General features: G+C 39.7%; 2 protein-coding genes and 1 non-coding gene across 5 annotated transcripts in view; 1 reads left to right on the forward strand and 2 right to left on the reverse strand.

Annotated features, from left to right (window-relative positions):
- Nucleotides 1–209: 209 nt before the first annotated feature.
- C16H5orf15 (chromosome 16 C5orf15 homolog) lies at nucleotides 210–17,754 on the reverse strand. Its single transcript, XM_020181282.2, has 3 exons — nucleotides 17,547–17,754; nucleotides 3,460–3,980; nucleotides 210–1,675 (listed from the first exon to the last, which is right to left on the reverse strand). The coding sequence occupies exons 1-3, from the start codon at nucleotides 17,683–17,685 to the stop codon at nucleotides 1,544–1,546; spliced, it is 792 nt and encodes a 263-aa protein (XP_020036871.1). The 5' UTR covers nucleotides 17,686–17,754; the 3' UTR covers nucleotides 210–1,543.
- On the forward strand, nucleotides 13,086–13,189 carry LOC141418286 (U6 spliceosomal RNA). Its single transcript, XR_012442969.1, has one exon. It is a non-coding gene; the product is annotated as a U6 spliceosomal RNA (small nuclear RNA).
- A 3,256-nt stretch (nucleotides 17,755–21,010) lies between the features above and the next one.
- The window catches only part of Vdac1 (voltage dependent anion channel 1), a 28,215-nt gene continuing 24,150 nt past the window's right edge, over nucleotides 21,011–25,075 (reverse strand). For all 3 annotated transcript variants that reach the window (XM_020181277.2, XM_074057291.1, XM_074057292.1), the window contains exons 7-9: nucleotides 24,008–24,158; nucleotides 22,844–22,901; nucleotides 21,011–21,972 (exon numbers count right to left, since the gene is read on the reverse strand). In XM_020181277.2, coding sequence (XP_020036866.1) covers nucleotides 21,881–21,972; nucleotides 22,844–22,901; nucleotides 24,008–24,158 — 301 coding nt within the window. In that variant the 3' untranslated portion in view covers nucleotides 21,011–21,880. The remainder of the gene's footprint in view (nucleotides 21,973–22,843; nucleotides 22,902–24,007; nucleotides 24,159–25,075) is intronic.

Here is a 25,075-nt window from a genome sequence, read left to right on the forward strand (position 1 = left end):
ATCCTACTTTGCTGCAATATCAATAAATGTCAGCAACCAGAGGTAAACTGAACCCAAGAAAGGATTTTGAAACGTACAGGGCAAGCCTTAGAGACAGAGTTCTATGGCTGAGAGGGATGATTGCAAGCTAATCAGTCTCACTTCCTCCCAGACCAAGACTCTCCTCTGTTATCACCAAGTGTCACAAAACATACTTGTAAAGGCATGGATTTATATCTTTGTCATTTATTTCTTAAAATCTTTATTCAAAATATTAAATAATACAATTTCAGATATGAAAAAAATTACTGCAATAAAACAGTTCAGGTGTATATCCATTGTGCTTCCCTTCCTTATTAGGACAGTCAACTGTCCACCCAAGAGGGAGGATGGATGGCACTGCTTCTTCCATTCCTACACAAAGCACATGACCACTGGCTTGCCCAGGCTTTGTTTAACATATAGGAAAGGTAATGTTTCCTAAAAAAGTTGTAGTGACACTTGTAAGTCAACCATGGTTCAAATCACATATTTACATAGTGATCGATTCTTTGTAATAGAAAGATAGGCTAAAATGAAATACAGTAAATAATTTCTAATTGCTGTAAAAAACAAACAAATATGAAAACAATTCAGGGGATGAGAAGGTCATTGTATACATATATCCTTCTTGTATACAAACAAACTTCATTCAGATATAATTTTAATTTGAAAGACCTAGATACAATATAACTTAATGATAATGTCCTCTAAGATTTACTGAAACTTACTATACAATAAGAAACAAAGTAAACACATCTGATATAATTTTAAACTCTGCCCACTGCTTGAAACCTTGGAACCTGTGCTACAATCAATTGCTAACTAAAAGTAATTGTTCATGTGTTTAGTTTTTTTACCAGTTTCTATCTCTAAATTAATTCAGTAATTCAACCCAAAAACTGGTATTATGTAACATTTTATCTATGTTCACTGCAAATTATAGTCTCTTTGCCAGAATCTCTAGACACATTTCATGTGTTACCTAAAATTTTGGTCAGATTAAGCAGTATAATTATTTTACATTGTGTTTTATAGCCTAAAAATATGCAGAACAATTTTCTTAAGAGAAAAGACATTACTTAAATGCAAATCATCATATATTATATCCTGGTACTTATAGTTTGTGACCACAAAGAAATATGTGTTTAAAAGATAGTGTTTGGATGGCAGAGGGTAGATCTGAGTCAGCAGTACTATATATGTTACACTTCAGTTACAAGTCTGGGATCTTTCAAAGTAGCATTACTTTCAGAAGAAGTACAATAAATGGAAAATTTTAAAATTAACAGTATAAATATAAGGTGATGGTTAACTCACATTTCAGACACCTGACTGAATCAGCTCTAGAAGTGTAGATAAAAAATTGTACACTCATTTGTGACATTTAATTTCCAAAGCACCAAGGCAAAAGAGAGATCCACCTCTCACTTAAGAGAGGTGCCTGTGGCAAACATCTGCACAATATCATATAAAAAGTTGAGGAAATAAAATTACATAATAAGCAAACTCAAATCACAGTGCTTTAAAAAATATAATCATTGGTAATCTTCAGAGAAGGCATAGCCTCGTTAACATTCTGGTCTAGACGATGATATTCCACTGTTTTGGAACAAAGGCCATCACGCCATTTCCTGCTTTGAACTAGGAGGAAAATCTGGAATAAAACAAAATTAATTAGTCATACAAAAGAGAAAACAGGATATGGTAAAACTTTTTATAACAGTTGCACTCTCTCTTTACTGGTTCCCAAACACAAAAACTAACTATCAACAGCAAAAAGGCTATGTTGCTTTCTTTCATCTTGTTAACACCGCCAGACAGTACTACTCAAATGTCAGTGTATACTCAATTGCTTGTTAAAGACTCTGATTCCTGGGCTCTATCTTCAGGGCCCGAGTTCGGAGCCCAAGGTGAAGCCTAGGAACCCACTTGTTTCACAAGTCCCTGAGGAATTGGTAATAGAGGCAACCCAGCACCAAACACTGGGATACAGTATCACCAACATTCAAAATTCTGTCTGCCTACCAATACTTAAAAAGCTAGTGATACATCAGTAATGACAAAGGAACTCGAAGGGTTTCTTTGTTGTTTTCCATTAGATTCACTGATTCGCAAAGCTGGAAGGCATTTTACAATTGAAATTTGGTTTTTCCAATAAGAAAATCAAGGCCTCAAAGAGAAAGATGACTTGCAAGGGATAACAAGACAAGTTACAAGTCAATAACTGAGATTTCCTGAGTATTACATATTAAAAAGGAAATTGTGTGCTTGATCTCCCATTAAAGTATTTTGAAATGCTTAATTATTCAGCTCTGGGACTATGTGTTGCTGAGATACAACTTCACATTAAACGACCTACCCAGAATTATCTAAGCCTCCTTTCGTCATATAACCCAACAGACCAATTCCAGCATAGAAATGATGTTCACCTCAGATTATTTCTGAATCAAAAATTGGAATCTTCTAAATGTGCAATAGGAAAATAGCTGAATCAAGTATGCAGATATTAAGTCATGATTTAAAGAATATTCATGTCATGGAAAATGCTTATGATTTGTTAGGCAAAAAGCAAGATATAAAACTGCAGAACAGTCATTTAAAAATTGTAACATACAAAATAAATGTATGACTTATATACCTATTTATGGACCAGAAATACACTAAAATGTTAATAATCCTTTGTGTAGTAGCTTAAATGTTCTTTCTTTTCTTTTTTTGAGACAGAGTCTCACTAAGTGATTCAGGCTGGCCTGGAATTTGTGATCCTCCTGCCTCAGCCTCCCGAGTACGGAATTACAGCTGTGTGCTACCACACACAGCTTAAGTTTCCTTTTCCAAATGCTTGTGCTTTCCAAATTCCCTAAAATAAAACCTTTAAAACCAGAAAAAAATTACTGAAAAATCACTAGATTCAATGCTTAATAAGTTAAAAGACAAAAATAGTTAATTAACATTCTTGCTCCATAGGTATTCCCAGTGAAGCAGCAATGCTAAATAGCTAAAACCTTTTCTTTAAAAAAAAAATCACCAGGCAGCCAGGCATGATGGTACACACTGTCATTCCAGTATATGGGGGTGGGTCAGATGGTCAAGGTCAGCCTGGGACTAGCAAGGACTTGTCTCAAAAACAACACACACATGCATGAAACCACTGGGCTTTGGTTGTGCTCATTAAGAAATACTCTTGATTCTTTTTTTATGGAGCACATATAGTCAACCATTCTATTTGCAATTTGTTTTAAAAAAATATATACCACAGATTTATAAACGAATCAGACATCTCAACCTTTTACTATCACTTTAAACTTAACTAAAGTCTACGGCCATACCACCCTGAACATGCCCGATCTTGTCTAAACTTAACTAAAAAAGTATATGTAGAAAATATGACTGAAATAAAAAAGTGTAAATAGAAGGGCTGAAAAATCCCAAACTTACCTTCCTTTTGTTGTGGTACATTACATAAACAACAGCAATACAAAAAGCAAAAATAATAAGATGGAAAAAGAAATGGCTGTCTTCCTCTTCTATATTCGAGGATGGGCCCTTGAAAGATCTCACTGACTGCTCAATTCCCATGTAACCCCCGTTTTCTTCCAACGGCTCAGCAGGCTCATCATCCCTGGGGCTGGCGGTCCAGTCGTAGTCGGGTTCTCCATAATCTCCATTGTCCAGAGTGTCTTTGGCAGTGGATGGAGAGCTATTCAGTGTAAGAAGATCTTCCTCTTCTATGCTTGGATCTTCATCGTTGTTATCAGCCTCCTCTTGGGACACAGAGGTGGTGGTTGAGGGAGGGGGAGCCACAGATGCTCCTCCGCTTTTCTCTGTACTAGTTGGGGGAGGGAGAGTGGTAGTGATTGGGGGAATAGGAGATTTGGTTTGTTTTTCATGTGTTAAAGCATTCATATTTGAAGGAAAAACATCTGGGTTGCGTACAGTTTGGCCCGGTGGATCTGTTTCTGGTATAAATGAAATAAACAAAGATATTATACTGAAATCTCCAGCTTCATCTCCACTAAACAAAAAGCTTATTTACCTAAAATTTTTACTTCACATTTCTCTCTGCTAATTTGCTATAACTTTCTCTTGAAAACGAGTTAAAACTCTTAATAGCCATCAGTTTCTTCTCATCTCTTCAGCACTGGGATCACAGATAACAACTGCTTTGCCAGATAGTAACAACGAAAACAGCATAAGGGACTGTGGTACAGCCTGCCGTTGAAAGAAAAGAGTGGGGTCTGACTCTAGGTCACAAGGACAAAGTCTACACACAGCACTTAACCATCCCCACTGTCTTCCTTTAACAAAGGGACTGAACTTCATCATCTTTGCTCAGGATCTACCCATCCGCAGAACAGAAGAAAGAGAGGTAGCTAATCCCACCTCAAGTAAGTGAGAAAAAGACATGGAATATGGACCTAAATACTTTCAACCCTGCATAACAAATTTAAGAGACGCTATAAGCAAATTGTAGACACAATTTCTCTGTGACACTTGAACCAAAAGATTCCCTCTTCCAAATTCAAAAAGAAGAAAAATAGAATCCATTGAAAGAAGAAAACGAAAAGTCCTAAAGGACAAGAATCAGGAACTGGAACTTGAAAGCTAAATGACAACTAGACTAATTTAAAGACTGGGAAAGGCGATCTAGGTGTGGAAAATGACATCAAATACATACAAATTCTTATTTCCCTATGCTGCTATGTACACGGCATGGTTTACTAAAGTAAAAGTATAATAATAATATTATTATTATTATTTGTGGTACTGGGGTTTGAACTCAGAGCCTACACCTTGAGCCACTCCACCACCCCTTTTTTTGTGATGGGTTTTTTCGAGATTGGGTCTCTCGAACTATTTGTCCAGGCTGGCTTTGAACCCCAACCTCCTGATCTCTGAGTAGCTACAATTACAGGAATAAGCCACTGGCACCTGGCTAAAGTTATTTACATAAGTACCTCTAAATATCAAAAAGAATGGACAAAGAAAACTTAACAGATGAATTCTTGTTGAAATTGAACAGTGTTTCTAATTCATAATTGAATAGCATCTGTTGAAAAACCTCAAAGACATCTATTATGCTTTAAAAACAAAAACCTGTCATGTGGGATCTAAATACACTCAGATAATATTTAAAAGCCATCAAAACAAAGTAAAGTATTTTATAGGGTGAGATTAAACCAGACCATACAAGGCCCTTCACAAACATGTCCATTCACAAACAACTCTCTGTTTATGTGAATACATTCTCATTTATATATTACAGCTGACATCTATTTCATCTAGAAAAAAGAAATAGCTGGTCTCGGGCTGAATAGACACTCAGAAGAAATAATTTACTCAATTTTTTAAGAAGATAGTAAGGCTGGGTGCCGCACAGTGGCTCACAACTATAATCTTTGCTCCTTGGGAAGCTGAGATCAGAAGGACCTTAGTTCAAGGCCACCCCAAGCAAGTTCATGAGACACCACCATTCCCCCACCCCATTTCAACCAATGGCTGGATGCACTGTCATTCAACTGTCATCCCAGCTACAAAGGAGGCTGAGATTAAGGGGATCACAGTTTCAGAGCAACTCAGACAAAAAAAGTTTGTGAGACCCCATATCTTAACCAAAAAAAGCTGGGTATGGTACTGTACACCTATCATCCCAGTTACAGTAGAAAACAAACAAGATCATGATCCAGGCCAGCCTGTGCAAAAAACAAGGCACTATCTCCAAAATAACCAAAGCAAAAAGGCTTAAGGCATGGTTCAAACAGTAAAGCACCTGCATAGCAAATGTGGAGCCCTGAGTTCAAACTCCAGTATTGCCCCCCCACCAAAAAAGAAAGAAAGAAAAAGATAGTAGGGCTGGGGATGTAGCTCAGTGGTAAAGGGATTGCCTAATGTATGTGAGGCCCTGGGTTCAATCACTAGCACTGTAAAAAAAATAAAAAATTTTTAAAAAGTAAGGGCTGGACGCATGGCCCAAGTAGTAGAGCATCTGTCTAGCAAGCACAGGCCTGGAGTTCAAACTACAGTACTGTCAAAAAAAAAAAAAGTAAACCTCTCTTAAAACATTCTCAATAATTAGGTTCCTTGAAATTTTTAACTGGAAGAAAAATAAACAGGACCTTCAATAGAGTACATTATACAGAAGACTATTAACAGGGATTTCTAAAAAAATTAATTTTATATTTATCATTTCAACTTAGTTATGATTCAGGCACTTACACATTACTATTTCTCTGGTACATTTCATTTTCATCCCAACAAGTAGAAAAAAAAAATTTTTAATGAAATTAAAAAATTAAAGTAACTGGGAGCCAACTAACTAAACTTGACTTTTAAAAGAGCGGTCTTTCAATGTCTGACTTTTTGGATAATCCTATAATTTCTAAAGAGAACAAGCCCTCTACAATTCTGTTCTCAGCAGATCTCTTTTCTCAACCTTCTCCAAGAAAGAAGACACACTACCCTCTAGCCCTTTCACTTAACAGCTGGTTTTTCTCTCACACTCTTGCACCAGAGTCTGGAGGAGTGGCAGCCAGCGCTTCTCCTCACACCCTCTCCATAAGTGCGGATAGCTGTCACACCCTCTCCATAAGTGCGGATAGCTTCAGCTATCGCCCATGAATTTTCCTCCACCAACTCTGGGTCATGTCCCCTAATTCTTAAAGACTTTAGTTCCTGACTCTAATCCAAGACAAACACTCTTGTCGTGATTTAAAAATCCTTGACTTCCTCTTTTCTGATAATCTAGCCCACCCCCTTACCTTAGCCTCTCACCTACGGTTGTTATCTATTATCTTAACTCTACCATACTCTCAAATTCATGCATCCTACTTGCTGTCATGATCTCCTATCCTTCCAGTTCATCAAGACCTATAACCCTCTAATCCTACCACCTTTTCAGCCCCTCCTGGCCACCACCAAACCCTGCCAATCCATTCTCTTCTCTCTTTACCAAGATCCAACTCTGGGGGCAGCCATAATAATCCCTCTCTTAACATATCCACATTGACTTCTCTTCCCTCTCATACACTTTGTCCCATTCATTTGACAAAGCTACATCTACCCTACTTAAATCAAGCTTTCTGACTACTCCTTAAGTGTACCAAGTAGCTGACCATGGCTGAAAATAAATATATAACCGCCACTGTTTTTATTTTAAACTCGCCGAACTCTTAGAAATTATACTGCATTTTCCTGGTCCATTTACCTTCCTCTCTCCTCAAATTTCCAACACCTTCCCTGTTACCCTCGATTGCAATTGAGGACAATATTCCCTAACTTCTATGAGAAAAATAAAGCCACCAGAACTCTAGACTCATCCAACGACCTATCTGACATCTCCTCTCGGATGTCTGACATTCAAATTAACTTGTTTAAAATGAATTCTCACTGGCTTCCAAGGAGACAGATGTATTTTTCTCTATTTACCCAACTAAAAACTCTGGACATTCTATAGAGTAATGATGTAAGAAGACTCTGAAAGGTGGAGAGAACATGGTAGAACAGGTAAGAGACCTCAGAACCTGAGAAATGACATGGTGGCAACTTCCCTGGTGCTATGGTTTGAATCTGGACTGCCTTACCCCAAGGCATAGTGCCCTGCACTATAGAGAAATGGTGGACACATTAAGATGTGAGGCCTATTGATGAATGGATTAAGAAAATGGGTTATTTATACAGAATGGAATACTACTCAGTCATGAAGAAGAATGAAATCTTATCATTTGCAGGTAAATGGATGGAACTGGAGAACATCATTCTAAGTGAGGTTAGCCAGGCCCAGAAGACCAAAATTCGTATGTTCTCCTTCATATGCAGACTTTAGATCAAGGGCAAACACAACAAGGGGGTTGGACTTTGATCACATGATGAGGTGAGAGTACACAAGGGAGGTATAAGGATAGGCAAGAAACCCCCCAAAAAAAAAACAAGATAGCATTTGATGTCCTCAATGCAAAGGAACTAATGCAGAAACTTTAAAGCAACTGAGGTGACCAGGAACTAGAGAAAAGGTTAGATCAAGAAGAATTAACCTAGAAGGTAACACATAAGCACAGGAAATTAATGCAAGTCAACTCCCTGTATAGCTATCCTTATCTCAACTAGCAAAAACCCTTGGTCCTTCCTATTATTGCTTATACTCTCTCTACAACAAAACTAGAGATAAGGGCAAAATAGTTTCTGCCTGGTAGCGAGGGGGTAGGGAGGGAGAGGAAAGGGGCGGAGGAAAGGGAGGGGGTGGGGGAAGGGGGGAGAAATGACCCAAACATTGTATGCACATATGTATAAAAGAAATAAAAATAATAAAAAATTAAAAAAAAAAAAAAAGATGTGAGGCCTAATGAGAAGTCTTTGGGTCACTAGGGGCCTGCCCTCAAAGGGGACTGTGGCAGCCTCCTCACTTCCTCCTCCAACCCCTCTCTTAACTTCCCAGTCATGAGGTAAGCAGCTTTGCTTCACTATAGACTCCCACCATAATGTGCTGCCACAGGCCCAAAGCAACAGGGCCAACCGATCATGGACTAAAATGTTAAAACTGTGAGCCAAAATAAACCTTTTGTCTGTCTAAGTTCATTACCACAAGTATTTGTTACAAAGATGGAATGCTGACTCATACACATGGGTTTTCCTTTTACTTCATGTATTGCAGACTTGGGAGCTGAAGAAGCAAGCAACCTGGAAGCACAAAGGGATATAGACAAAGAAAGGTACCCCAAAAGGCTGCTACCTGTAGCCTAAAGATCAAGAGAGAGACAGCCTAGCAAGAAAGAAAACTTGCAGGTAATGCCCCTCTTCTCCAGCAAACATCACAGGAAAACCTACCCTCACACCAGCAAAGGCTGAGCAGGAAGCCTAGATTTCCATCCTCACCAGGTTATAATGAGGTGTCCAACCCTGCTCTAGAAAGGAGGCAAGACTTTCTTCCCCGCCACCCAGTAACAAGAACCCCTCTTCCCCATGGTGTCAGTAGAGGCCATGTGGGGAGTACAAACTTTCACCCCACCCACAAGTAACAAAGTACCCTTTCTTCCCCTCAGTGAGACAGTGTTAGAGGAGGCCAGGTGCAGAAGTCAAAACTTTAATCATCAATAAGCAATAACAAGGTCACTCCCATCACAGGACAGTACAGACAAGGAGACCACCCCCCTTTAGTGTCAACAGAGCTCAAGTGGAGAACCTAGATTTCTACCCTACATGCCAGTAATGGGGTATTCCACAGCAGTGTCATAAAAAAAAAAATCAGCTAAAAGTTGAGTAAGACTAGAATCTCATAATATTGTACAAAAATGTCCCAGATTTCAAACAAAAATCACCTGCCATACTAATAACCAGGAAGATCTCAAACTAAATGAAAAAGGCAATCAATGTCAACACTGAGATGACCTAGATAATAGTTACCCTTAAAAGATTTTAAAGCAGACATCACAAAAAAATGCTTCAACAAAACAACTTGAAATAAATGAAAAACAGAAAGGTCCTGAAACACTGAAAGATACAAAGAACCAAATGGGTATTTTAGAACTAAAAAAGTACAATTAAATAAAAGGCTCATAGGCTGGGGGTACGGCTCAGTGATAAATCACTTGCCTAGTCTGCACAATGTCCAGGGTTTAATCCCCAGAACCACAAAATAATAACAATTTTTAGAGTTTTTACTCCCATTTCCTACATGTGCAGCAGCAAATGTTTCTCCCTTTTACCCCTACCTTTATCATGTTATACCAAATTTCATTCCCAACAAACTCTACTATCATTTTCACTATAAAAAAATAAAAGTAAAAAATTATAAATAAAGTAAAAGGCTCTATAGATAGGCTTAAGAACAGAAAGGAAGGGGTCAGAGGAAAGAATCAGTGATCTGGAAGACAGAACAATAGAAATTACCCAATCTGAACAAGGTGAGCTCAGATAGAAAAAAAATGAACAGAGACTGAGAAACATGAAGGCAGTAACAAAAAACCTAGCATTCATTAGACTGGAAAGAAAGGAAAAAGCGCATATGAAAAGTTAAAAACATAATGGCTGACTTAAAGCAGGACAGGGTGGCACACCTGTAATCCCAGCACTTTGGAGGCTGAGACAGGAAAATGGAAAGTTTGAGGCCAGCCTGAACTATATAACAAGTTTGAGGCCAGCTTGGACTATATAGTGAGACCCTGCCTAAAAAACAACAACAAAAAGAAAACATCAACAAAACTCGTAAATCTCTAGCAAGAATGATAAAAAGAAAAAGATATAAAACACCAATATCTGAGATTAAACAGGGTACACTACTATAGACCCTGCAGACATAAAATGGAGAATAAGGAAATACCACAAACAACCCTACAGTCCTAAATCTGACAACTCAGATGAACAAACTTCTTGAAAAACACAAACAACCACAACTTATCCAATATGAAATATATCATATGAATAGCCCTCTAACTATTAAGGGAATGGACTACTTAACTTCCAAACTCCCAAAAAAAAATCTCCAGACCCAGATATAATACTAATTTATACAATCTCTTCCAGGGAACAAAAGAAGAGATAACATTTTCTCATTTATTTTATAAAGCTAGTGCTATTACCCTAATACCAAAACTGAAGCTATCTCCCATGAATATACAATACATACGAAAGTCCTCAACAAAGTCATACACGGGGGAGCATGCCTGTAATCCAGGCACTTGGAAGGCTGTGGCAATAGAATCTCAAGTTCCAGGTCAGCCTGAGCTATCTTACAGAGCCCTTGTCTCTGTAATTTGGATGTTGAATGTCTTCCCCCTGCTCATATGTTAAAGGCTTGGTTACACAAGTGGTGTTACTGAGAAGCTGTAGAACCTTTGGGAGGTGTGGGAGATTCTCAGATCACTGGGGGCATGCACTTGAAGGAAATTTTAAGATCCTGGTGTGTGTGTCTGCCACACCCTCCTTGCCGTGCCCTCTTTCTGTCCCTTTCCTCCTCTTTCCCCCCATCTCTCTCTCTCTCTCTCTCTCTCTCTCTCTCTCTCTCTCTCTGTTTCCTAGCTAATTAAGAGGCCAAATGATCTTGGACTGGAACCTCCAAAATGAACAATCAAAATAAACCTTTATTCCTTATAATTAATTGACTCAGCTATTTAATTCAAGTAACACAAAGCTGACTGACACAATAAGAAACAACTAGAGGAGTTGAGAATGTAACCCAGTGGTAGAGTGCATACTTAGAATGCATGAAGCTTCTGGGTTCAATCACCAGCAACACATACAAAAAAAAAAAATTTTAATACCAGAAAAAATGAGGTTTATTCTAGAACTGCAGGATTGTTTCAATACTTTTAATCAATTGATATGTTGGGCCCTAGTGGCTCATACCTGTAATCCTAACTTACTTAGAAGGCAGAGATCAAGAGTATCATGGTTAGAGGCCAGTCCAATTAAATAGTTCATGAGACCCTATCTTGAAAAAACCCAACACAAAAAAGGGCTGGCGGAGTGGCTCAAGTGCTAGAATGCCTACCTAGCAAGCATGAGGCCTTGAGTTCAAACACCAGTACTGCCAAAAAAAAAAAAAAAAATCAATGTAATCCATCATATTAACAGGCCAGATGAATTTCAACCTGTTTCCCACTTAATACAAAGATGAACTAAGGGCTGGTGCAGTGGCTCAAATGGTACAGTGCCTGCCTAGCAAGCATGAAACCTCGAGTTCAAACCTAAGCACCACCAAAAAAAAAAAAAAAAAAGAACTAAAAATAAATCATATATTTAAATTTAAAATATAAAAGTATAAAACACTTAGAAAAACAACACAGGAAAAAAATCTTTGAAATTTAGGGCTAGGAAAAGAATTCTTAAACTTTACCAAAAGCACAATACATAAAAGGAAAAAAAAATTTGATAACAGGGGTTCTTCAAAATTAAAAACTTAAGCACTGTGAAAGACCCTCCTAGGAAGATTAAAAAAAAAAAACCTAAAAAAAGGGGAAAAATACTTGCCATTTCCATACCCAATAAAGGACCGGTTTTTAGAATAAAGACCTCTCAAAACTCAGAAGTTAAAAAGAAACAATTCTATTAGAACATGGACAAAAGGCATGAAGAGACATTTTACCAAGCAAGATACAGAGAGCGAATAAACACATGGAAAGATCAGCCATTTGGGAAATAGAAATTAAAACCACAATGAGCTATCACTACACATCTATCAGAATGACCAAAATAAAACTTAATAACAACACCAAATGTTAGCAAGGATGCAGAGAAACTGGATCATTCACATGTGGCTGATGGGAATGTAAAAAAGGACAGCCACTCTGGAAAACAATCTAGCAGTTTCTCAAAAAGCTAAACTGCAACTATCATATGACTCAGAAACTGCACTCGTGGGCATTTATCCCAGAGAAATAAAAATTTATGTTCACACAGAAATCTGTACACAAATGTTTATAGCAGTTTTATTCTTAATATCCCCAAACTGGAAACAACCCAGACATCTTTCAACATATGGACACCATGAAATGCTACTCCACAACACATGGGAACAAACTACCAACACATGTCACAACCTAGAGGAATCTCCTGAGAATTATGCTGAGTGAAAAGGCCAATCCCAAAAGTCACACACCACATGATTCCATTTATACAACTCTCAAAATAACAAAACTGTAGAAATGAGCACAAGTTTGTGGCTGCCAGAAGTTCAGGAGGGTTGGGAGGGGGAAGAAGTGTGTGGCTTTACCGGGATAAGTATGGTAATGAGAATGCCCAGTAGATATCTTGACTATGTCAATGTCAACATCCTGCTTGTGATATTGTACTATAGTTTTTTAAGATGTTACCACAGGGGAACACTGAGCAAAGGGTATGGAAGGTATCTATATTATTTCTTAAACTGTATGTGAATTTATTATCTCAAACAAAAAAGTTTGATTTAAAGAAATGAGTTTTACAGTCCACTCAAAAAACAAACAAAAATACATTCAGTCTTCATCTCAATTAATGGCAACTCCATCTTTCTAGTTAATTAAAAACCTTAATGCTGTCATTTTTCTTAACACCTTACATCCAATCTGTTAGTCTACCTTTAAAATACAAGCAGAGCGCTCACTTTGACAGCACATATACTAAAATTGGAACAATACAGTGATTAGTGTGACCCCTGCACAAGGATGACATGCAAATTAGTGAACTGGTCCATATCTTTTTAGTATTTACATACAATGGAATTTTATTCAGCCATAAAGAAGATTGAAATTTTGTTGTCTGCAGGTAAATGGACAGAACTGGAGAACATCATCTTCAGTGAAGTTAGCCAGGTTCAGAAAGCCAAAGGCTACATATTTTCTCTCATATGTGGAATAAGACCCAATACAAATATAAGCAATATTATGAAAAACAGGTCACACTAAAGAAAAGTCACTAATGGGAGAGAGAGGGTAAAAGAAGGAAGTTAAGAAGGTAAATATGGTTGACGTACTTTCTATAAAGAATGGACTTAGAACTTTTAAACCTGTTGAAATCACCCTAAGAAGGGAACTAAGGTAGAAAGGAGAAAAAGGAGATGAATCAATTCAGATTATAATACATCTAAACATGGAAATGTCACAATGAAACACCCTGTATAATTATCTTTTGTTTTGTTTTTGTGGGGCTAGGGTTTGAACTCAGGATGTATAACTATCTTACACAAAAAAATGTCTTTTCAAAAATATAGAACAAAGGTTAAACAGATCCTGTCTAGGGCTTGGTACCAGTGGGAAGGGGGAGGATAAAAGGAAGGGTGTAGGAGGGTGAAAATATTATGTACTCATTATGAAAATGAAAAAATGAGACCTGTTGAAACTACTCCAGGAAGGGGAGAGGGGGAGATAAAAGCCAATGATGGAAGGGGTGAATTCAACTATGATATATTGTAATAACTTTTGTAAATTTCGCAATATTCCCCCAATACAATAAGAATAGAATAACAAATAAAGGTCTGGTAAAATTCAGTAGTAGGAAAAACATTCATAAGTGAATTTGAAGACTTTCAAGTCTTCACAGTTACTGTCTAGTCCAAGCCACTATAACCTCACCTGGATTATCACAATAGCTTCCTAACTGATCTCTCTGCTTTCCCCCAACCCCTACTGTCTACATTCAATACAGCAGGCAGAGTCACCTTGTAAAAACTTAAATCAGATGAGGTCACTCCTCCACTTAAAACCCTCCTAAGACTCCCCCTTTCTCTCAAAAGCCAGTCTTTATAATAGGCTACACAACCCTACATGACCTGGTCCCCATGTCCTCACTGTCATTATCACTTACTAATCTCCCTAAATGCTCTGTATCTATCACCTACTTAAGAGAAAGCAGCCATTCAATAAACAAGCATTCACTAAAAACCTCTCAACCTAATTTTTATCACAAATCCCACATAGCATCCCAAGTAGCATGTCCATACCTACCGCATCTCCTTAAAGGCCATTCCCATGACCTCAGTCAGGCAAAACCCCAATTATTCTTCTAAGAATACAACCGTGTGACCCTATTCATTGTTTTAACTTCAATTTCTACCATCAAGTAGGAATAGTACATAAATCGTTCAAGAAATAAAAACTTAAGAACATAATACAAAAATACAGCACAGGAAAATAAGAATTCATCTGAAACATTAGATATAAAATAGACTGACCTCCTCTCCCTCAACTCAGAACAGGTGATCCAGTCAGAACGCAGAGAATATTCAGAACAATCAAGTGACAACTCTGACTTTGTGGATTTAATTGCCAAACTTCACATAGATATTACTTTAGATTTATAAATCTTCCACTCTACCCTTTCCTAATTGGTATTATCTCTCTAATTCAAATAACATTTTAAAAATAAAACTCTTTAAAAAAATTTTTTTGGTGGTACTGGGGTTTGAACTCAGAGCTTCATATTTGCTATACAGGCACTCTACCACTTGAGCCACTCCGCCAGCCCTTTATTTTGCTGGGTATTTTCTCTTTTTCTTAAATTTTTAATTTATTTATTTTATTTGTTTTGGCAGCACTGGGGTTTGAACTCAGGACCTCATGCTGGTTAGAAAGGCACTCTTACCACTTGAGCCATTCCACCAGCCCTGTGTTGGGTATTTTCGAGACAGTGTCTCAGGAACTATTTGCAGGTGATCCTCCTGATCTCTGCATCCTGAGTAGCCAGGATTACAAGCATGAGCCACCAGTGCCCAGCTAAAACACTTTAAATTTAATTCTCTTCTTCTATTGGTTCCTTTAAAAAATCCCATAAAGTAAAACTATCTTGGCACTTCTTGCAGAGACCCTCAGAACTTATTCACACACTGCTTTGAGAAATACTACCTTTAAAATTAAAATGTATCACATGTTAAATTTAATGACCTGGCAAAGTAGAGAGTCAGGCACTTTTAAAATGACACAAGTCTTGACCATTTGATGATCCAAAATGCTGTGTTAATTTTTTTAGACTCTGTCAAAACAAAAACATAGAAGATACATAAAAATTCTGAGGCAGGAGGATTTTGAGTTTGAGGACACCTGGACTACAACACTCATCTCAAAAAAAATAAAAAAAGTTCTATGAACAGCCAAGAATACACTCAAGAAATGAAATTTTAAGAAACCTAAAACAGATTTCTTTACCATATTATTACCATATTCTGGTAACTTTCTTTCTACACTTAGTTGAGATTTTGAACTCAACACATGCTAGATTTTAATTTTATTACAAGAATGATTACTTTGAAATTATTGCACCATAAGGCATGCTTACTAAAAATACTTATATTACACCAAGCTTTACAAATGCTACACTGCTGCAGTGGAGCGACTCCCCTATGAAAAAGGGACAGAAAATGAAAAGCACAGACATTTTCATTTTGTTGGGGGTATCTGTAAGGACTTAATTAAAAAGCCCTAAGACGTCCAAATATAGTTGAAGCAATACTTAGGAGCCCTAACAAGTAAAAACCTTAATCCTCCTTAACACACCTCAGAACTCCACTCTCCCTCACACATCCTCCTCCCCCTGCAACACAAGATTTTCAATCGTCTCCTGGAGAAAAACACATTCCTAAAACTAGTTCCCAGATATACATCTCCTCAAACTATATTTCTTAAGCATTCCAGCAGGAAATATAAATATTTCTATATCACTTTTTCTTAGATGATTAAATGATAAGACAATTATGCTACTCAACTTCTTTAGAAACAGGAATATCTGCAACCAGGGAGGTCCTCATTACATTCTACTAATGATCAAAGGAACTTGCGAAAATGGACCGAAGTCCTTCCCCACAGACTTGCAAACCCTTTGGGGAGGGCAGCTGGTTACCCTGCCTACTGTCGCTAAGGAAAAAGTGTGTACCCACAGAACTGCAGTAATGTTATGGCCGGACATCCCCTGTTGGCAAGGAAGGAAACGATCCTAGTTCACACTACTTTTCATCTGAAAACTCCACAAAGACTTTAGGAGAGAAGAATTCTGTCTTGGACTGAAAGCAAAATGGGACTACTGAGACCAAGATACTGCTTAATCATTATAAATTATTATCGGTGGATTTTTTCCACTAAGTTTCAGGTCCTGGCTTACAGATTTCTTCATTTTTCAATAAAGACTCCAATGTTGCCGGGCGCCAATGGCTGAAATCTGTAATCCTAGCTATGCAGGAGGCAGAGATCAGGAGGATCGCGGTTCAAAGCCAGCCCCGGCAAATAGTTCACGAGCCCCCTATCTCGAAAAAAACCCACCACAAAAAAGGGTTGGTGGAGTGGCTCAAGGGGAAGGCTCTGAGTTCAAACCTCAGCACCGCCAAAAACAAAAAAAAAAACTTCAATGTCTTGATTTACAAGGTAACATTTGCAGGAAAAGAAATCCTTTCTTAATCAAATCATACAGTTCCATTACGATGAGGAAGCAGTTGTCCTGGTTAGCCCTGGACACAGAGGAGAGGTACTATTTTACAAAGAACCTTCTTTGTTCATAAACTCCTCTCCCCTCAGGCTCCTCAGGAGCCCAACGCCCCAGTACTTTGGCACCAGATCCTCCTAGGCCTCAACGATGCCCGGGAACCCCAAAACAGCTATTTCGCCCTGAAATATTACCTCAGCTCAGTCCAGTCACTGCGGGGGGAAAACCTTCCTTGGCTCTGCCTGTGCCCCCGCTTCGAGGCCCTCTCTAGACACCAAACCCCCTAACCTGGCCATCGCTTCAGCCCTGTCTCCTCTTCGAAACCCTCCTCCCATCCCAAAGAACTTTGGAGACTCTCTGACCGCCATTCCTTGTGACTCTCTGGACCCCCATACCACTCCCTGGTCCCCGCCCATCTACACCGCTCCAGGCATCTCTCAACCCCACTTCTCGGGGAGACCCCACGATCCAGGATCTCTTCCCACACCATTCCGATACCCTCCTCGGGCCCGCAGAGACTCTGCCACAGCCAGGACCCGACTGCTATGGACCCTCAGGAGCGCCCCTCTCGCTGCTCCGGCCTGTCCCCAGACCAGCGCCAGGCCCCTCGCCGCCTTCTCGCGCCCGTCCTGCAGCCGCGCCCCCTTTACCATTGGACATGGCGGACGCAAGCAGGAGCGCCAGGATCAGCGGCCGCGCCAGCCCGCCAGGGGCCTGAATACCCGGACCCGACAACAGCTTTGCTTGCATGGACTCCCTCATCCTTCCCAGGGCAGCAGCAGCAGCCATAACGGACTCGGCCCGGAGCCTGCGCTGTTGCTAGGCTCTGCGTCATGACGTCACGCGCCCGAGGTATCTACGTCCCAGCGTGATGACGTAGAAATCTAGCGAGGGCTCTGGAAGCGGGAATAAGGAGGAAAGGTAAACGGAGCTGCAGCCCCCGACAGCGCCAGGTACTAGGCTGCGACCTAAGGACTCCGTGTGTAAATTCTCCCACGTGACAGGCTACTGTACAGCCAATCAGAGCAGCTTTGAACACTGTTTAAAAGGAAGGTCCAGCCAATCACGAAAACGAACGTCCCTCCCCTGACCAGAGGAAGGAACCGCAAATGTCAGTGGTGATCCTGAGTGATGGGATTACAAGTAATTGCTACCTTTCCCACAACCACTATTATTTCAATAAATATTTAGCGCTTCTCCATATTTCAGGGTACGACAGTAAACAAAAAGAACCCCAAAAGCGTTTGTAGAGTTTACTTTTTTGCAAGGGATGCTACAGTGTAAAACAAGATGGTGAAGATGTTATGAAAGAAAACCAGGGAAGGTGGTTAGGAAGTATTGGTGAGGGGCTGCTATTGTGAATAATTCCCAGATTTTTAAAAATACACTTATATTGCTTTTCAAGTTTTTTAAGTTAAAATACAACCCTACTATGTAAAATTTTAGAAGCTTCCAGGAAGTTTATTTAGAGCTCTGGCACAATACTTTGGTCTGTATGTTCTATGAATGTTTCCTTACTAAACAGCTATAGACTTCAATTCATAAACGTTTCATTTGGTCAATGTTTTTGGTCTGTATGTTCTGTAAATTTTTCCCTAATAAACAAGTATAGGCTTCCATTCATAAAATTCCTATTTCATAAACTTTCAGGAAAGTCAGCGTGGTATGTGCCCACATGTATTGGTCTGCAGCTTCACCGATTTTCTCAGATGATTGCTGCTGTTCCGACACAGCTGAGCTGCCTCTACAGAGTGGAGAAGGGCTTGTGGTTCCAAATCTGGCTTCCTTGCACCATTTGGCACCAAGACATCTCAGAAACACACAAACTCTATGTTAAGAAAACTGAGAAGTCATTCATTACTCATAGTCTGAAGTTTGCCACAAGCCCATACAGATGGAATGTTGCCCTTAACATATGCAAACCTTCCAGGATAGCCAGACACACAGTCCTGCCAAGTGCCCCAGAGCTTTCACTTCTGTGAGTGTAGAAAACACCACTTGGCTTAGGGAGAAAGCCTCTCCATCCTAGCTTCTGCTTGTTTGGAGATTGTTTCAAACTTGTGTAAGACTTTTTATGTCTTAAACACACCTCAGTTCTCTTCCCTGATCCTTGGTCTACTCTATTTGTACTAACAGACTGAATTCTTTTAAGTGACATTATGAACAAGGTATTTTGCACAGTGATATCCAATGCACTGCTTATAATAGCAGTGTAACTTGGAAGTGAACTATTTCTTCAGGCTCAGAGGACCCTTTATACATTTCAAAATATTTAATGCTGTATTGGCACCTGACTGGAAGTACCCAGCAATCACTATGTGACAGAATCTGGACAAATTCTAAACATTCTCTTAGAAACAGCTGCACATCCTTATAAACCTGGTAAAGAAAGACAATATGCAAATATTGAGGTTGGTTTTGTGTGATAAGTTAAACAAAATGCTAAAAGTGAACCTGACACTTGTTTTGAGTGTCACTTTCAAACATCCTAAAAGGGAATTCTACCTAAAAACAACACAAATGGAAAATTTGTTCGTATTTTTCAAAGCTGGATAATGTCCATGTAGAATTCATTACCATTGTGTATGAAATTCCACAATCAGGTTATTAAAACTATGTAAATATATGGAAGAATTCCAAAATCACTGCCCTCCATGACCTATAGGGAGAAACCTGTGAATATGATGACTTATACCTGTGACAAGAGATTATCAAGCAGTTAACTTTATGAAAGGGAGATCACCCTGAGGGAGTGAAGGAATAATCTAGTCAGGTGAGCCCTTAAAAGGGATGGGGCCCTTTCTATGATGCTTAAAAGCTGCTTTTGCTGTGGAGCACTGATGGACTCCTTACTTGGGCCCACAAATTAACTACAGGCAGAAAACAAATGATTAGGATGCCTCTTTTCCATAGAAATGGAAAGAATGAAATGACAGTGGGCAAAATGTTACTAGGACTACAAAAGGGAAAAACTTTGATTGTAGCCAGTTTGTGTGCTGGCCATTTTACTCTGCTTGTTAATCAAACTGACATTTTCCCCCTTTTTGTCTACATGCTAGAGAGCCCAAGGTTACCACCCTTTACTCTTCAATTAAGTCAGGCAGTCTTCCACCCCTTATTGCTCTCTGACCACCAGGAAAGTAAACCTGTGAGCCAAGACAGATAGCTTCCGAGATGTGGTGCCAGGGCACCAGGAGAACTAAGGCAGCACCTATTCTGGGACATGCATTTCATTATGTATACAAACTGAGCCCCTGAACTCCCTTTTAAAAAGTAGACATTTAGCAAAGCACTGATAGGTAGCTCTCACCTGTAATACTAGCTACTTGGGGGGATGAGCTGGGAAGGATTGCAGTTCAAGGCCAGCCTGGGCAAATAGTTTGCAAGACCTCATCTCTAAAATAACCAGAGCAAAATGGACTGGAGGTGTGGTTCAAGCAACAGAGCATCTGCTTTCTAAGTGCAAAGTCCTGAAATTGAGTTCAAACCCCATCACACACACACACAAGCAGGTATTTTCTCTCAGAAGTGGAATGACAGTTTTGATAGGTTGCCTCCCCATCCTTCTCTTTGTCTGACAAATATAAACCATATTTCCTTTTTCTCAAAAACCCTGCTCTATTTGTGAATTAGCATTAAGGCCAGGGGACTGGTGGAGTTATGAGAGGATTTTTCTGTTCTTGGCACTGCAGATGGAGAGGATGCCATAGCAAGGAATGCTCGTGGTCTCTAAGCACTGAGAGTGGCCTCTAGCTGAGAGCCAGAAAAGAAATAAGAACCTCTCTCCTACAACCAAACAGTACTGAATTCTGCCACAACCTAGAAGAGGACACCAAATCTCTTGCTGAAATGAGAACACATCTGTTTGACACCCTCATTTTAAACATTGTGAAAACCTGAGCAGAGAGCCCAGACACACCTGCCTGGGCTTCTGATATACTATGACATAATTTAGTGTTTCTGTGTGTGTGTGTGTGTGTGTGTGTGTGTGTGTCTCTCTCTCTCTCTGTCGTTGGGATTACAGGCATGCATCACAGAACAAGAGGACGAAGAACAAATCTAAACAAATGCCCTGTCCAGTTACATTTTCATTAGTAAAAACAATGAAGGAGGATGAGGTTTCAATATTTTATTCAAGTTTTATTTTAAGTGATGTTAATTACAGCATTTGAAGGGAGGATCTAATTCCACACAAAATGGAAGACTCTAAAATGTATCCATTAAACTGCTAAAAAATAGAGTGGTGAGAATACAACAGAAGTCCAACTTAGATTTCTGGTGTTGTCACCATGTGATTACAATCACACAGACTCTTCCCAGCTTATAGCTGGAGCTCCTGGAAGCTATTTCATACTCTGATGCAAGGGGAAAAAAAAAAAAAAAAAAAAACCCATAACACAAAAAGGAATTATGTTCTGAATTATTAGCTTCATCACACCCACCCTCTCCACCTCAAAATGGCACAAAAGAAACAGCTACCACACCCTGCAGACTACTTTTGGTGTAAAAGAGGTGATGACAGTTAGGGTGGTAACAGGGCATGAAGATCTGTCTTAAAAAGTCCCTTTCAGATGAATTTGTACACACCATCAAGCAACAGGCTTCTCATCAATTAGAGTTAGGAAATCAAGGTTTGATTCTCAAGAAATCACAATTTCATTTATTGACTCAATACAGATTTACAAAGTACCTACACATTACCAGCTTCCGCTTGCAGCCATGATTTAAAAAGAAACCTGGCATCTCTAGAGGGGCTGCAAAGTTTTCCCCTAGTCTCCCACTGAAAGGACCTTTTTTTGCAATTGGGTTTCTTCTGCATCTTTGAAACAGTAACACCTTAAAGCTGAATCATCTTTAACCTGGAGATCTAACATGATATTTAGCAATTCTTGCATCCCAGACATACAACAGTAAAAGGTACACTAAATTCTGAAGGTAGCTATGCTGCAAAATAGTTTAAAATTAATGATTGTACAGTATTTATTTATGCTTGAAATTCCAGTCCTAGACCAAGCTTGTGGCCACCAGCATTGACATTCTTGCCATCCAGCAGAGCTGACAGTGTTAGTTTGATACCTGCAAGGTGGAAAATCAGAGAGGAAAGGGGAGGGACGGAGGAAAGAAAAGAGAAAATTAACATCAAATTCAGAACCTGTTCCATGTGCAATCAGCAGAGGCCAAACTATGTGGCCCTTCAGTCCCCCTTAATGCCATCTCACCTACAGGTGTCTTCAAGTGAACTTATGCAACAACTATCATTGTTCCCCACTTCTGGAACCTCACTTTCCTTTCCCTCTCATCATCCTCCTACAATTAGCCTGTCTACTGCTGCAGTAAGCTGCTTTAGCAATCATCCCTTGGGAGGAAACTCAAAACCTGAATCAGGCCTGAGGTCTGGCACTTGCCTCCATACCATGTGCACACATGCGTAATGTGCGTGCACACGTACACATGCACACACCGAACTGATTTCCTGGGATTAGCTTGCAATCTTAGATTTAATGCCCTGATTTTCCCAAGAGTAGCTTGATTCTAACACTGTGTAATCAGCCTTTCAGGGTTCAAAGGTTATATTATCACCTGGATCTCTCACACACCATGGGCTGCCCTAGCAGATATGCAGAGGAAACCTAGATGATTTATAGGCTGGTTTTGAGGACCTACTGGAAATATGTATCAAGCATATGTACACATTGGGAAAAGGATGGAAGAAAATAGCCAAAAATGTATATGTGTTAGGCCTGCTTTTTCTCCTTCCTGCCTTCTCATATTCTCCAAATGTTTTATCATAACCCTGCACCTCCTTTACAAACATTTAATTATAAAACTATGCAATTCACTTACATTGTCCTATCTTGGCATTTCATAAGCAGCAGCATAAATCAGCAAGCGAGCACCACAATTTTTTTAAGGAAGAGAACTAACTTCACACATTAGCAACACATACCTGGTTTTAGGGTCTGAGTGTATCCTAATCCAATCAGGCTGGCGTTGTTCACTTTGGCCTAGATAGGAAAGAGATAAGACCAAATGAAAACATTAAGGATTTCACACTTCCTTCTCCAGAGTAAGAGCTCTTTATTCAACCACTCTAGGCTGCAGAAACATGACCACTCATTTATGGAATGCATTAAATTCAGTATGAAATATATCAAATGTAGGTGGAGATTTTCCTGCTCAAATTGTTGTGACCTCTTACATTCTGCATAAGAACAAAGCAAGGGAATGAAGGCTGTTGGCAGACAGTGTCCCTTCTAACTGTCCCTTTTTGCTTGCTCATACAATGAGGCCCCTTTTCTCTTTTTATTTGTCTAATGTTAGGCGAGTGAAATTCAGTTTCCAGTTCAAGAGAACTGAACTGACTATAAGTTACATAAACTAGCAGTAACCATTCTGCAACGTGAGACTTCCTCATTCCACCCCAAAAGCAGTACAACCTACAGTGGCCTCTAACAACAGAAATGAGCCCAATAGGAGTCATTGCAAAAACTGCAAAAATTCAAGGCCCATGAGCAATGCTACTGCATCTACAAGACAAGACGCCAACTGACCCTATTTCTTTCTCTTTTCTTTCCTTTTTTTTTTGTATTTTTGAGACAGTGTCACTATGTAGCCCAGGCTGCCCTCAAGGTCTGGATCCTCAGTTTCACAAGACCTGGGACTATGAGTATGCTCCACTATGCCTAGCTGTAACCTCTGCTGTGGACTGCAGGAACTGAAAACAAAAATAAAAGAGGGCAAAAATAAGCATTTAAAAGCCTAGGCTTCAAGGCACCCCCTTATATAGTATGTACTAGGAAACAGGGACTGTTAAAGAGGAGACTCAATAACCTCTTCTGGTGTTGGGCAAGTTACTCCTTCAACCTCCTTAAGCTTCCAGTTCCTCCTACGTAAAAACAGAGATTAAAGGGGGAGGTGGGGAAGTACCTATCTCAAAGGGGATTGAATGCAATAACCCACATGGAAAAGGCTCCGTACAAGTCTTGGCACCCACAGTAAGTATGAGCACTGTCACCGCACTTGTTTGGGACTCTTTGCAGTGAGAATATCTCTAAGTGGAAGCACAGAACTCCAGCAGTCCTGTGAGATGCACGATTCCACAGGTACCTACCGAGAAGCAGGCATCAGGGTCGATCTGATACTTGGCTGCTATGCCAAAGCGAGTGTTACTATTTCCTGCTGTCCAGGCAAGATTAACAGCAGTCTCCAACTTCTTGTTCACCTTCTGATAAATGGAGCCGCCAAACTCTGTCCCATCGTTCCTGCAAACAAGCACAGCAGAGAAAGATGCCCAGCCATCCAGGGAGGTGGGTGAAGGCCAAGCAGAGCCTTCCCAAGTCAAACTGAAGACAGGGAAACAAGTAATGGACTAAACCTATGCCTGGTATTGAGAAAGCCAGAAGACTGCCAAATTTTACAAAACAGGTACTAATATAGGACATCTGATAAGAATGGGACAGACACCAAAGCCACAAAGGTTCAGAAGGTAAAAACTGTCATCACTGGGAATGTGCAAGGACACCCCAGTCAACTACTCAAGCTGCACAGAACCTGAAGTTTGCTTCCAAATGTTCTTTAAAAAAGAAGCAGTAACTGGGACATTGGGATGCTTGTGTTTTCTTTTTACTGCTGATCATGTTTTTACTCTTTTAAATGATTCTGTCATAAAAATGGTAGGGAAGGGAAAGCAAATGAGAAGAACTACAACTAGAACTAGCAAAAAAGGCTGTCCTCTCCCGGCTCCATGTTCTTCAGAAGACAGGTGTTAGTTTGGATATGAGGTCGTCCATACCCGCCCCCACCCCTGTGCCAAAGGCTTGTATGTTGAGGGCTTGGTCCCTAGCTGGTGGCACTATTTGGGAAACTTTGGGAGGTGGGACCTAGCTGGAAGAAGTAGGTCACCAGGGGTATCGTGTCCCTGACCCCCTCCTCCTGCTCTCTCTGCTTCATGTCCACCATGATGTAAATACCTATCTTCTACCCACCGCCATGATGTTCTGCCCAAGCAACCAGGGACTGAACCCTCTGGGACCATGGGCCAAAGTAAGTCTTTACTTCTTCAAGTTGTTTCTGTCAGGTATTTGGTCACAACAGTTCTACAATTGACTAATACAGAGCAACCAGCTGTAGTCACTGCTGAGGGTTAGGGGTGCACACAGCTACAGCCCCTTGAGAAGCA

The sequence above is a fragment of the Castor canadensis genome, chromosome 16 (assembly GCF_047511655.1).
Source record: "Castor canadensis chromosome 16, mCasCan1.hap1v2, whole genome shotgun sequence".
NCBI classification, from domain to species: domain Eukaryota; kingdom Metazoa; phylum Chordata; class Mammalia; order Rodentia; family Castoridae; genus Castor; species Castor canadensis.